Source organism: Crotalus tigris, unplaced genomic scaffold (genome assembly GCF_016545835.1).
Source record: "Crotalus tigris isolate CLP2741 ecotype Arizona unplaced genomic scaffold, ASM1654583v1 scf7180000018650.477379, whole genome shotgun sequence".
Lineage (NCBI taxonomy): Eukaryota > Metazoa > Chordata > Lepidosauria > Squamata > Viperidae > Crotalus > Crotalus tigris.
The window spans coordinates 404,427-418,345 of NW_024097124.1; the positions used below are offsets into that span (position 1 = coordinate 404,427).

Here is a 13,919-nt window from a genome sequence, read left to right on the forward strand (position 1 = left end):
TGGACCACATGATCATGGGGATGCTGTAACATTCGAAAGTAGTTGAGTACCATTGGAAGTTTGAGTGGTCACTAAATGAATGGTTGTAAGCTGAGGATTACCTGTAGTTTTTTTTTTTAAAAAAAAACCAAAACTTTTTCTTTCTCCACAGAGATGATCTCATGATAGATTTTCTTCTGTGTATTGCTTTCTTGCTCATCTTGGAAGTTAAATAGGGCTGGATCCTAGTTTGTACTTGGGTAAAGCACCATAAAGCAGCAGTCCCCAATCTTTGCGGCTTGGGAGGGTGGGAAAAGGGGAACTGCGCCACGTGAGCTCAGTTCATGCAAGTGGTGGGTTGGTGTGTATGCGTGCACACACCTTAACTTATGCAAGTGACAGACCAATTTCTTTGAGCACGTGAACATGCCGCTTGATTGCAAATTGAGCTGCGCATGCATGTGCTTGCACAGCAGCCACCCATTTGCATGAGTTTAGCTGCATGTGGGCCAGCTCACAGCTTGTGCAGTCTGGTTGCAAATAGGCCATGATGCAGTGGTGGGCCACGAGGGTTGGGGACCCTGCAATAAGGACCATCTTGGAAACAATTTCCCAGAAGAATGTTGTTGGAATATAGTTTTCTTGTATTCTATGCAACAACTACAGCAGTAGAGCTAGTAGGGGGCAGTGTTTGTAAGTTTGCTAGTTTTATCTCTAATATGTTCTATGTCTTTTCTCTGTATAAAAAGTTTCCTGTTTCCTTCTAATAGTTAAGCAGTAAAGCACATGGTGACTGTGCATTTTGCTTGTTCTGTAGGACTATATAAACAGAATTTCTAACACAATAAAGAATCCATAATACTACTAGAAAAACTGAATGCACTTCATGGGAGTTATCAGGAGTCACTTGGAAGAAGACTATTTGCTTGAGCGCACTTTTGCCAAATTGAAGGAATGGGCTAAATTATTGCCCTTGGGAGACAATGTATTGCCGTGTTCATTGCTTGATGGATTTTTTTCATTGTTCAAATCATACTATTTTCACTATTTTCATACTATTTTCAAGCACAGTCAAACAAAAGATGGAATTAACACCTGCTATTACCTGTGAAGCTCCTTCAGACTTTGTATTTAATGCCCACTCTTTCCATTTTTTCAGAGAAGGAATTGTGATTTTATTTTTCAGTCAGGTCTTTAGCATTAAATTAAATGATTTTAGCAAATGCTTTTCCTGGGGTTTTAACAGATAGCTGCCTGGAGGATTCTGTGGGTGGAAAAGAGTGGTATGGATTTGAAACATACATACATACATACATACATACATACATACATACATGCATACACACATGAGAAGAGAAGCGAGTGAAAAATTTTATCCAGTTATTTCAGGAGCAAAACTGAAGAGTTGGCAGTATTTGAGTACTAGACCAGTTTCGGAGGAGAGTATTTACACAGCAGAGAAAAATGGCTTGATGTTGTAATCCTATATTTATCTATTCAGAAATAAGCCTTATTATCCCAGGCCCTATGGATAGGATTGTAGTCTGAATATAAGTAGTCTTTGACTTACAACCACAACAGAGCCCTACATTTTCATGACCAAGAGGGATAATTGTCAGGTGGGTTTTGCCCCATATTACGACATTTCTTGCCACAGCTGTTAAGTGAATCACTGCAATTGCTAAGTTAGTAACACAGTTGTAAAGTGAATCTGGCTTCTCCATTGACTTTGCTTGTCAAAAGGCTGCAAAAGTGGATCGTATGACTCTGGGACACTCCAATTGTCATAAGCAACTGCTTATGAGTCAATTGCCAAGCAACTGATTTTTGATCACGTGACCAAGGGGATTGTGCAACCTTGTGAAAAATGGTCATAAGCCACTTTTTCAGTGCCGTTGTAACTTCAAGGGGGTCACTAAATTAATGGTTGTAAGTCGAGGACTACCTGTATCTTACTCTGAAATAGATATTTTTCTATCTTTAAAAAAAAACTTGCTTTTCTTCCACGCAGGTCCTCAACCTCTTTATCGCTCTGCTGCTGAGTTCCTTCAGTAGCAGCGATTGCGAAACAGAGGCTGATAACCACAAACCCCAGCCTGAAAAGGCTGTCGCACTCCTACAGAGGGGGCTGCGCTTTGTCAGACTTTTCCTGTGGGATTGGTGTTGCAATGTGCTCCTGAAGAAGATGAAGATAAGAGGCACAGAGAAAAAGAACAAGGCAACCGTCACTGAAAAGTCCTGTGAGGATGAATCCACGAAAGAGATCTCAGAGAACTTTGCTAGCAAGGAATCCTTCGGGAATTGGGATAAACCTCCGTGGGATAGAAAACAGGAAGATTTTGTGACCGATTACAAGGAGCTTCCCCCTGTTCCCCTGGCTGAACTGGAGTCATTAAGTATTGAGGAAATGGACCTTAGTATCCTGGTAGGGAACAACTATCCTAACTTGCTGTTTTTATTCCCTGTGAAAGTATAATAAAACATTTGGGGAAAATTTCTTTCTAGTGTTTAAGTGGTTCTGTATTAGCTTCCTTTTTGGTTGACATGTACCAAGTGAATTTTCTTTTTATCAGTTGTTACCTTTAGGAGGCATCTGAAAGGATTAAACAGGTTAACTGATAATAAAAACTGTTTCCCAGGGTAACAAAACTGAAAAGTCATGACTACAGGTAGTCCTGTAATTAGAACCTTTAATTGGGACCAAAATTTCCACTGTTGGACAAGGCTGTTGTTAAGTGAACTGTGCCTGATTTCATGATCCTGTTTGCCACATTGTTAAGCTAATCACTGCAGTGAATCTTGCAGTCATTGTATGAATCTGGCTTTCCCCATTGACTTTGCTTGTTGAAAAGTGGCAGGGAAGATTGCAGTGGTGGGATTCAGCCAGTTCGCACCGGTTCAGTAGAATCGGTAGCTAAATTTTGCTGAGTTTGGAGAACCAGCTGAATGCACACTGCTTCTGGAAGTCCAGTCTAGGCCTCGGAGGCCTGGAAGAGGCCTCCCAGGCCTAGAATGGCCCACCGGAAGTGCGTGGATGCCACTTCCAGAAGTCCGTTCTAATCTTCAGAGGCCTGGAGAAGGCCTCCCAGGCCTAGAACAGCCCGCTGGACGTGCATGGATGCCACTTCCGAAAGTCCGTTCTAGACCTCGGAGGCCCAGGTCTGCATCGAATAAGAGTTGTTCAGGTATTTGAATCCCACCACTGGAAGATTGTATTTGGTGATCACATGGTCCCAGGATGCTGCACCTGTCATAAATACATTCCAGTTGCTGAGCATCTGAATTTTGATCATGTGACTGTGCAGATATCACGCCAGTCATAAATATGAGACCTGGTTGTAAGTCCCTTTTTCAGCGCTGTCATAACTCCGAATGGTTGTTAAAGGATAGTTGTAAGTTAAGGATTACCTGTGTGTAACTTGAATAGCAGACGTTGGGAAGAAATGGGGTGTTGGATTTATCTCATTTTACTGTATATTTGAAGTGGCATGGTATCTCAGCTGCTTGTCAGCTGGAAAACCAGCAGCCCAGGTTTGAGACCCAAGGACCATGCGACAGGATGAGCTCCCGTCCTTGCTCCAGCTCCTGCCAACTTAACAGTTGGAAAGCAGGTAAATGTGAGTAGATAAATAGGTACCACTTCAGCGGGAAGGTAACAGCACTCCGTGGCATCATGCTGGCCACATGATCATGGAAATGTCCTTGGTCAGTGCTGGCTCAACAGCCTTGACACAGAGATGAGCACTGGCCCCTAGAATCAGTAACAATTAGCGAAATAAAATCTTCAGAGACTCTTTGATCTTTACTTTTTTTTAAAAAAATCTGTATATATGAGCTCTGGAGGAATAAAAATTCAATAGACTTTTTGAATAATCCAAATATGGCTCAAACATGCTCATACACAAGGCAATGCATGTTTCATGCCCAAAGGATGTGGCTGATATAATTTACTCTTGTGCATTCATCACATTGATAGTATTTCAGAATAAATAGTTAAGATTTTTTTTTTCATTTCTTTGTTGCTTTTTTATACCTTTTTATGTTTGGTATGGAACTATTTATTTCAGAATAAATAGTTAAGATTTTTTTCATTTCTTTGCTGCTTTTTAATATCTTTTTATGTTTGGTATGGAACTTCTTTGTGTTGAAGAAACTTGAAACTTGGCATAGCAAACCTTTTTTTTTTGGCTGTCTTTTTCTAGGAGAACAATTTGCGAAAGAGGAGAGAAATATATCAAGACCATAATCGAAGATTCTCTTCCCAGGTTTCTGAAACTACAAGTGTTTGGTCTTTGGATGTTCCCAAGGTAAAGCCAATAAAAATGGTCAAAGACAGCTTCATTACTTGTTGAGAAAATGGTACTTTGCATTCTCTAAAATTTGACCAGAGAAATTACCACTCTTAGGTTACTTTTACAAAAGAGTTCCAGAATTTTTTTTGTCTCATCCCTTTGGCATGCAATGGTCCCTTCTTGTAAGTATGGAAAGGCAGAACTGAGTTTGTGTGGGGAAGACTTTATTTCCATGATACTTTACTCTCTTTCTCAGGGCAAACAGCTTTTGAATTTAAAACCCAGGCAAATGGCATCCATTCTTCAAAGGTATGTCATTTGAGTAGACAATAATCCCTGTAGGAACTCTAATTAAATACTCTCTGTTCAGAGCACACCTATTGTAGCAACAAGGCCAATCAAAACATTGAAAAAAGTTTTTTACACTTCACTTATTATTTATTGGTTATCTAATTGACTTATGTAGCCACCCATCGACCTATGATTCAGGGCAGCTCATGAAATTTATAAACAGTGGCTCAATTTTAGAAAACCTCATAATGAAACACAGTATAAAGACATGATCTGGCAGTTAGGAAATAGGAAATACATGTGTATATATACAGCAGTTTGCCTCTAGAAATTGTGAGTGCTGCATTACTGGAAGTTTTAAAGAAGAGACTGGACAGTCCGAAATGCTATAGTGCAGTGATGACGACTTGATGACCCCTCATCCTCCTGCACCTACCCCAGTCTAAGACACCTGCAGCCCCTCCCCCCCCAATCATACCCTCCTGCCCCACAGCTGGGACCTCCAGCAATTCCGCAACCGGGAGCTGATTGGATGGTGGGGAAATGGGAGGATTTATACTCCTTGCAGACAGCCGGTCATTTGCATTCTTTTATAGCAGGGGTTCTCATCTTTGGCAACTTTAAGACTTGTGGACCTCAACTCCCAGAATTCCTCAGCCAGCTTTGCTGGCTGAGGAATTCTGGGAGTTGAAGTCCACAAGTCTTAAAGTTGCCAAGGTTGAGAACCCCTGTTTTATAGAGTCGTTGAGGCCACCTGGAGGTTTATCTGTGTCATCAGAGTCACCTGAGTGGTGGAAATGAGTGTGGAGCCTTCTTGGAACTGCTGAAAGGACCATGTTATAGCCTGGAGATAGATAATGTCGTACAGAATTCTTTCAGCAGTTTCAAGAAGGCTCCACACATCCAAGTGGTCTCAGTGACTCTCTAAAAGAATGCAAATGACCAGCTGCCTGCAAAGAATATAAATCCTTTCATTCCATTCTCATCCAAGAAGCTGAAGAAGCTTCCTGGATAAGAAGCGAAACGTCTTGAAAAGAAAAAAAAGCAAGAAAGTCCATTTGCCTCATGAAAAAGCATTTTTGGCATTACTATGACCTGGATAACTGAGAATCTCCATAGACATTTGTTGTTGTTGTTAACTGCGAAGTCGTGTCCGACCCATCGCGACCCCATGGACAACGTTCCTCCAGGTCTTCCTGTCCTCTACCATCTTCTGGAGTCCATTTAAGTTCACACCTACTGCTTCAGTGACTCCATCCAGCCATCTCATTCTCTGTCATCCCCTTCTTCTATTGCCCTCAATCTTTTCCAGCATTAGGCCCTTTTCCAGTGAGTCCTTCCTTCTCATTAGGTGGCCAAAGTATTTGAGTTTCAACTTCAGGATCTGGCTTTCTAAAGAGCAGTCAGGGTTGATCTCTTCTAGGACTGACCGGTTTGAACGCCTTGCAGTCCAAGGGACTCGCAGGAGTCTTCTCCAGCACCATAGTTCAAAGGCCTCAATTCTTTGGCGCTCAGCCTTTCATATGGTCCAACTTTCACAGCCATACATTGCAACTGGGAAAACCATGGCCTGGACTATACGCACTTTTGTTGGCAGGGTGATGTCTCTGCTTTTAGTATGCTGTCTAGATTTGCCATAGCTTTCCTCCCCAGGAGCAAGCGTCTTTTAATTTCTTGGCTGCAGTCCCCATCTGAGGTGATCTTGGAGCCCAGAAAAAATAAAATCTGTCACTACCTCCATTTCTTCCCCATCTATTTGCCAGGAATTGAGAGGGCTGGATGCCATGATTTTGGTTTTCTTAATGTTGAGTTTCAAGCCAACTTTTGCACTCTCCTTCTTCACCCGCATCAAGAGGCTCTTTAGTTCCTCTTCACTTTCTGCCATCAGAGTGGTATCATCTGCATATCTTAGGTTGTTGATATTTCTCCCGGCAATCTTAATTCCAACTTTTGATTCATCTAGCTCTGCCTTTCTCATGATGTGCTCTGCATATAAGTTAAATAGGCAGGGCGACAGTATACAGCCTTGCCGGACTTCTTTTCCAATTTTGAACCAATCAGTGGTTCTGTGTCCAGTTCTCACTGTTGCTTCTTGACCCGCATATAGGTTTCTCAAGAGACAAATGAGATGGTCTGGTACTCCCATCTCTTTAAGAACTTGCCACAATTTGTTGTGATCCACACAATCAAAGGTTTTAGCATAGTCAATGAAGCAGAAGTAGATGTTTTTCTGGAACTCCCTAGCTTTCTCCATGATCCAGCGTATGTTGGCAATTTGATCTCTAGTTCCTCTGCCTCTTCGAAATCCTGCCTGTACTTCTGGTAGTTCTCGATCTACATACTGCTGGAGTCTAGCTTGTAGGATTTTAAGCATAACTTTACTAGCATGTGAAAAGAGTGCAATGGTGCTATAGTTAGAACATTCTTTGGCATTGCCTTTCTTTGGAATTGGAATGTAAACTGACCTTTTCCAATCCTGTGGCCACTGTTGAGTTTTCCAAATTTGCTGGCAAATTGAGTGTAGCACTTTAACTGCATCGTCTTTTAAGATTTTGAATAGCTCAGCTGGAATACTGTCACCTCCACTAGCTTTGTTGTTGCTCAGATTTTCTAAGGCCCATTTCACTTCACATTCTAGGATGTCTGGTTCGAGGTCAGTGACTATCTCATTGTGGTTATCTGGGATGTTAAGCTCATTCTTGTATAGTTCTTCTGTGCAGTTTTGCCATCTCTTCTTAATCTCTTCTCCCTCTATTAGGTCTCTGCCATTTTGGTCCTTTATCATGCCCATCTTTGCATGAAATGTTCCCTTCATATCTCCAATTTTCTTGAAGAGAGCTCTGGTCCTCCCTATTCTGTTGTTTTCTTCTATTTCTTTGCACTGTTCATTTAAGAAGGCATTCTTATCTCTTCTAGCTACTCTCTGGAATTCTGCATTCAATTGGGTGTATCTTTCTCTTTCTCCTTTGCCTTTCGCTTCCCTTCTTTCCTCAGCTATTTGCAAAGCTTCCTCAGACAGCCATTTTGCTTTCTTGCATTTCTTTTTCTTTGGGATGGTTTTAGTTGCTACCTCTTGTACAATGTTGCGAACTTCCATCCATAGTTCTTCAGGCACTCTGTCTATCAGATCTAATTCCTTAAATCTATTTGTCACCTCTACTGTATATTCATCAGGAATATGATTTAGTTCATACCTGAGTGGCCTAGTGCTTTTCCCTACTTTTTTCAATTTAAGCCTAAATTTTGCAACGAGAAGCTCATGATCTGAGCCACAGTCAGCTCCTGGTCTTGTTTTTACTGACTGTATAGAGCTTCTCCATCTTTGGCTGCAGAGCACATAGTCAATCTGATTTCTATGTTGACTGTCTGGTGATGTCCATGTGTAGAGCCGTCTCTTGGGTTGTTGGAAAAGAGTGTTTGTTATGACCATCGTATTCTCTTGACAAAATTCTATTAGCCTGTGCCCTGCTTCATTTTGTACTCCAAGGCCAAACTTGCCTGTTATTCCGGTTATCTTTTGGCTTCCTACCTTAGCATTCCAATCCCCCATGATGATAAGGACATCATTTTTTGGTGTTAATTCTATAAGGTGCTGTAGGGCTTCATAAAACTGGTCAATTTCATCCTCTTCAGCACCAGTGGTTGGGGCATAGATTTGGACTATTGTGATATTGAATGGTTTGCCTTGGATTCGAATTGAGATCATTCTGTCATTTTGGGGATTGTATCCCAGTATTGCTTTTCCTATTCTTTTATTGACTATGAAGGCTACTCCATTTCTTCTGAGGGATTCTTGCCCACAGTAGTATACCTGATGGTCATCTGAGTTAAATTCACCCATTCCTGTCCATTTTAGTTCGCTGATTCCTAAGATGTCGATGTTCAGTCTTTTCATCTCTTTTTTGACTACGTCTAGCTTGTCTTGATTCATGGATCTTACATTCCAGGTTCCTATGGAGAAAAAATCTTTACAGCATCGGACTTTCCTTTCACCACCAGATATATCCACAGCTGAGCGTCCTTTCGGCTTTGGCCCAGTCGCTTCATTCTTTCTGGCGCTACTAGTACTAGCCCTCTGCTCTTCCCCAGTAGCATATTGGACACCTTCCGACCTGAGGGGCTCATCTTCCAGCGTCATATCTTTTTTCCTTTTAGTACTGTCCATGGGGTTTTCATAGCAAAGATACTGGAGTGGTTTGCCATTTCCTTCTCCAGTGGATCACATTTTGTCAGAACTCTCTGCTATAACCTGTCCTTCTTGGGTGGCCCTGCATGGCATAGCTTATAGCTTCATTGAGTTATGCAAGCCCCTTCGCCACGACAAGGCAGTAATCCATAAAGGGGCCATAGACATTTAGCTATAGATAAATTTCCTATGTATCACATGAGGTTTTCTGCATGTTTCTTGGAGATCTCAAAGATCTAGTAAAAAGTGTGTTGAGTTTCAGCCTTTTTCTTTTCCTATCATGAATAGAATGTTCCTGACTAATGTATACCGCTACCTTAATTCCTCAGATGCTGATTATGATTTTTTCCTCCTCCTATCCAGAGATCAGATTATGATACGAGCTGTTCAGAGATTAGCACAGTGGATCAGAGATCTCCTATCAATCCGGTGCCTGAAGTCAAGAAGGAACCTCAGGACTGTTTCCCACAAGGTGAAGACCAGTTTTCTTGGCAGAAAACTACTCAGATAAAAAAATCTGTTGAAATGTTGATCAGTGGCAGTCATCCTTTTTGGTAAATGTGCCAAATCAAAAATAATGGTTCATCCCGATTATTATTATTATATGTCTGCACCATCAGCCATATGTTTAAACTGGATTTGGTATTTTAATCCACCAACTGAGTCCTTTCCAAGGACCTGGAATAGGCAGATATGGATGTTTGATGGAGTTAAAGGTCCCATCGCAGGATGTAAGCTGTTCCAAGTAAAGCTGCCTTTTGCAATTGACTGGTGGTGAATTTGTCAATGCCTATGGTGTTCAAGTGGCACTCCAGTTCTGTTAAATTTGTTTTCCACCTATTTTGCCATGGGGCTACTCTAGGCAGCTTATAGCCCAGCCTATTATTTATGCTAAGCAAATTTATATTGTACGGCTTTAATATTTATCCATCTTAAAAACTTTAGCTCCTGGTGGCTAACAAACAATTGCTTCTAACTACAGGCTTGAAGAAGCAGCAACAACAAACACATTTTGCTTCTCCAGACCTTCATTTCCTCAGAAAGTGCTAAGGCTTTCCCAGTCAGTTCACACACACCCCTTCCCCAGGTGTTTTTGTTTTCTATTAAAAACTCAGCTTTGGGTCTAATAGTTCAAGAATATTATTATTAGGAAAGGCAATAGGAGCAGTGGTGGGATTCAGCCGGTTCGCACCAATTCGGCAGAATCGGTAGCTAATTTTTGGTTACCCAGGAAGCGGCAAGCATACAGAGAACTGTTTGTTCACATATTTGAATCCCACCACTGAATAAGAGCTATTGATTTTTGAAACTTATTACTCAGGGAGACTAGTATTCAGGCCTTTTCATCTGTTGAAGATGTTTTATATATATATATATACATACATACATACATATATATATATATATATATATATATATATATATATATATATATATATACACACACATACACATACACACACACACACACCCACACACACACACATATATATATATATGTAGGTCTTTGGTTGTTCGGGTTTTCTCCCACGTAAAATTGGAAGTGTCTTGGCAACGTTTCGACGAAGTCTCATTCGTCATCTTCAGGCTGGTGTTTTCAGCTTCGTGCTTTGAGCAGCTGCTCAAAGCACGAAGCTGAAAACACCAGCCTGAAGATGACGAATGAGACTTCGTCGAAACATTGCCAAGACACTTCCAATTTTACGCGGGAGAAAACCCGAACAACCAAAGACCTACATACAAATACCCGCGAAAACCTCAGAAAACACATATATATATATATATAGTGAGAACAAAATATGATCACCAGGAAAAGTTAAAACATTAAAAGTTTTAATATAAAACAGAAGTTTTAAATAAAAACATAAAAAGTTTTAAAAATTAGCAACCTAGCTTTCGTCGGCTCCTGCCAACTTCATGATGTTAAAGGTAGATGTCAGAAGGGAGGAGGAGGGGAGGGCCCTAAACTCATGGAGAGTTCAAAGGAAGAGAGAAGGGGTGAGACAACTTGGTGGGGATGACACCTCGAGTTGGAATAAGATTGAAGATCTTCCTAGACCACGGATACGGATGAGTAGAGAGTCGGAGGCTTGTTTAAACTCTGATGAGGGACGCGTGATACAAGTAGATGAGTCATTCAATCATGCAGCAATTGCAACGAATGCTAAGATTGGCCGACCTGGATCCGTTACACAATCCAGGTGTCGAGCGCAGGCGTTAACTTACATATAAATGTTTACTCCCATTGATTTATGTATGCCCTGATGAAGTTGGCAGGGGCCAACAAAAGCTAGGTTGCTAATTTTTAAAACTTTTAATGTTTTTATTTAAAACTTCTGTTTTATATTAAAACTTTTAATATTTTAACTTTTCCTGGTGATCATATTTTGTTCTCACCATGTACACACCCAGGCTCACCTCTACAAAACCTAGCCAAATTTCTCACCAAACAACTACAGCCCTATGCAGAATCCATCACCTCACATATAAAAAACCTCATTCCAGTTTATAGAGATCATAAAGAAACAAAACTTACAGCCCAGCGACCTACTCGTGAGCTTCGATGTCATATCCCTCTTCACCCAAGTGCCTATCAAAGAAGCCTTGACAGCTATCCAAAACAAATATACCCCCCCCAAACACATCTTAGATCTGACCAACCACTGCCTATCCAACACATACTTCATCTATAATGGACAAAAATACAAACAAACAGAAGGAGCACCCATGGGATCACCCCTCTCACCTGTCATTGCAAACCTCTACATGGAACACTTTGAAACCCAAGCTCTAGAAAAATCGGATCACAAACCCAAACTCTGGCTCAGATACGTAGACGACACCTTCATAATCTGGCCACATGGGAAAGAAAAACTGGACAACTTCCTCACACACCTCAACAGCCTACACTCCAAAATACAGTTCACCATGGAAACAGAAGCTAACAACCAACTTCCCTTCCTGGATGTCTTAGTCTACAAGAAATCCAATGGCTCCCTAGGACACACCATCTACCAGAAGAAAACACACACAAACCGCTATCTGCACGCTCTCTCACACCACCACCCAGCACAGATCAACTCTGTAGCCAAGACACTCATCTCCAGAACAAAACGCTTAGCTGACGAACAGCACCTAAAAACCGAACTACACACTCTCACCAATGTACTAACATCCAATGGATTCCAAAGAAATAAGATTACAAACCTAATCCAAAAAGAAACCCCCAATAAAATCCAAGACAAAGAACAAGAAAACGGCAAAGCCCTCCTCCCATACATAAAAGGCACCACAGACAGAATCAGTAAGATCCTCCATAAACACAACATCAAAACAGCATTCTGCACAAACAGAAAAATATCCACCATCCTTAGAAACCCCAAAGATAAAATTGACTTAGAAAATCAAGGAGTATATGAAATCCCATGCACTGCTTGTCCCAACACATACATCGGACAAACCAACAGAAGAATAAGTGCACGCATTGAAGAACATAAGAACTCAGTCAAAAAAGAGGAACCAACATCTTCCCTGGTCCAACACCTTAAAGCCACAGGACATGAAATTGACTTTAAAAATACCAGAACCATTGCCAAAAGTGAACATTTTAATAACAGAATAATCAGAGAAGCCATCGAGATAGAAAAACGCCCACACAGCATGAACAAGCGAGATGATACCTCCCGCCTACCAGCCATTTGGAAACCCGCCCTTATTGACAAACGACTCCCTAACACAAAAAATGATACCAGACCCACACTCACAAAAACCACACAGGATGTCACCACCACACATCCACGCAAAAAGCAAACCCAAAGCCACACCGATGATGAGGCACGACCACAAACCAGAAGCCAGACCACAGCTGCATCATTAGCCACTTTAAACCCCTCCAATCCATACATGAAGCAAACTGACACCCTCCATGAAGATGAGGCACGACCACGAACGCGAAGCCAAAAAATAGCAAGGCAGCCCAAAATCTTAAACCCCCCTGCAACTCAGACTAACCTGAGCACAACCAAACAGAACACTCCCCCAGCCAATCAGAGCACAGCCAACCCCCCAGCCAATCAGAGCACAGCCAAGCCCCTAACCAATCAGAACACACCTCCACCCAATCAGAACACAGCCAAGCTCCCACCCAATCAGTTCATACCCCCACTGGCAGTTAAAAGGAAGAAACAGCTAAGACCACACATTGCTGCTCGAAGCACGAAGCTGAAAGCACCAGCCTGAAGATGACGAATGGGACTTCGTCGAAACGTCGCCAAGACACTTCCAATTTTACGCGGGAGAAAACCCGAACAACCAAAGACCTACATACAAACACCCGCGAAAACCTCAGAAAACAAATATCGAACCTCTACGGGGAGGAAATCCACCATCTGACCAGGACCTATGAAAAACTTGAAGTCCAAAGAGCTTCCATTCTATGCGACCTCACATTCCTACGCAATTGCCGAGATCAAAATCTAATCCCCACATGTTTCCAACTGAAATTCCACTCCAACTCTGCAGCCACCAAACGGATCCTGAAAAGAACAGAATTGGCCCTAATCAGAAATGAACTTCACACAAAAAGATTCCTCCTAGACCAAATTAACAAAGATCTCCTCACGCTCCACCTCAAACTCAGCAACAAGATCCACCCCGCACTTTGGGACAAATCCAAACAACTCGCCGTCTGGAGAGCCGAAACACAGACCACCCTCAAGACAGATACACACACCATCAAACTCCGAAGACTACAAGAACGCCAGAAACAAACCCCTCCTCCCTCACAGCCACACATGAAACAAACAGTGCATAACATCTCAGATAGGATCCTCACCAAAGCTGAAACCAATGTCCTTTCCAAAGGATTCAACTTTGCAGTCGCTCCCAAACACATCCCCACTGAAACCATTATATGTGGAGTTGAAACCAGCCTGACCAAAATCAACCCCGACGACGCTAACAGAGTCAGACTCGAAATCACCAACATCCTCTGCACCAGCAAGCCACCCAAAAACAACTTACCCAAAGAGGAACAGACAGCACTACGTAACCTGGAAGAAGACACCAGCATAATAATCCTACCAGCAGACAAGGGCAACACCACGGTGGTTATGAACACATCTGACTACCAAACCAAATTAACCAACCTACTCCAAGACTCCACATACAAA

The 13,919-nt window shown here is 41.8% G+C and overlaps 1 protein-coding gene across 1 annotated transcript in view; it reads left to right on the top strand.

Moving 5' to 3' along the window:
• Positions 1-13,919, top strand: part of LOC120313374 (sodium channel protein type 5 subunit alpha-like) — a 69,247-nt gene that overhangs the window by 20,256 nt on the left and 35,072 nt on the right. Inside the window, exons 9-11 of the mRNA XM_039355250.1 lie at positions 1,991-2,404; positions 4,182-4,286; positions 9,112-9,220. Coding sequence (XP_039211184.1) covers positions 1,991-2,404; positions 4,182-4,286; positions 9,112-9,220 — 628 coding nt within the window. The remainder of the gene's footprint in view (positions 1-1,990; positions 2,405-4,181; positions 4,287-9,111; positions 9,221-13,919) is intronic.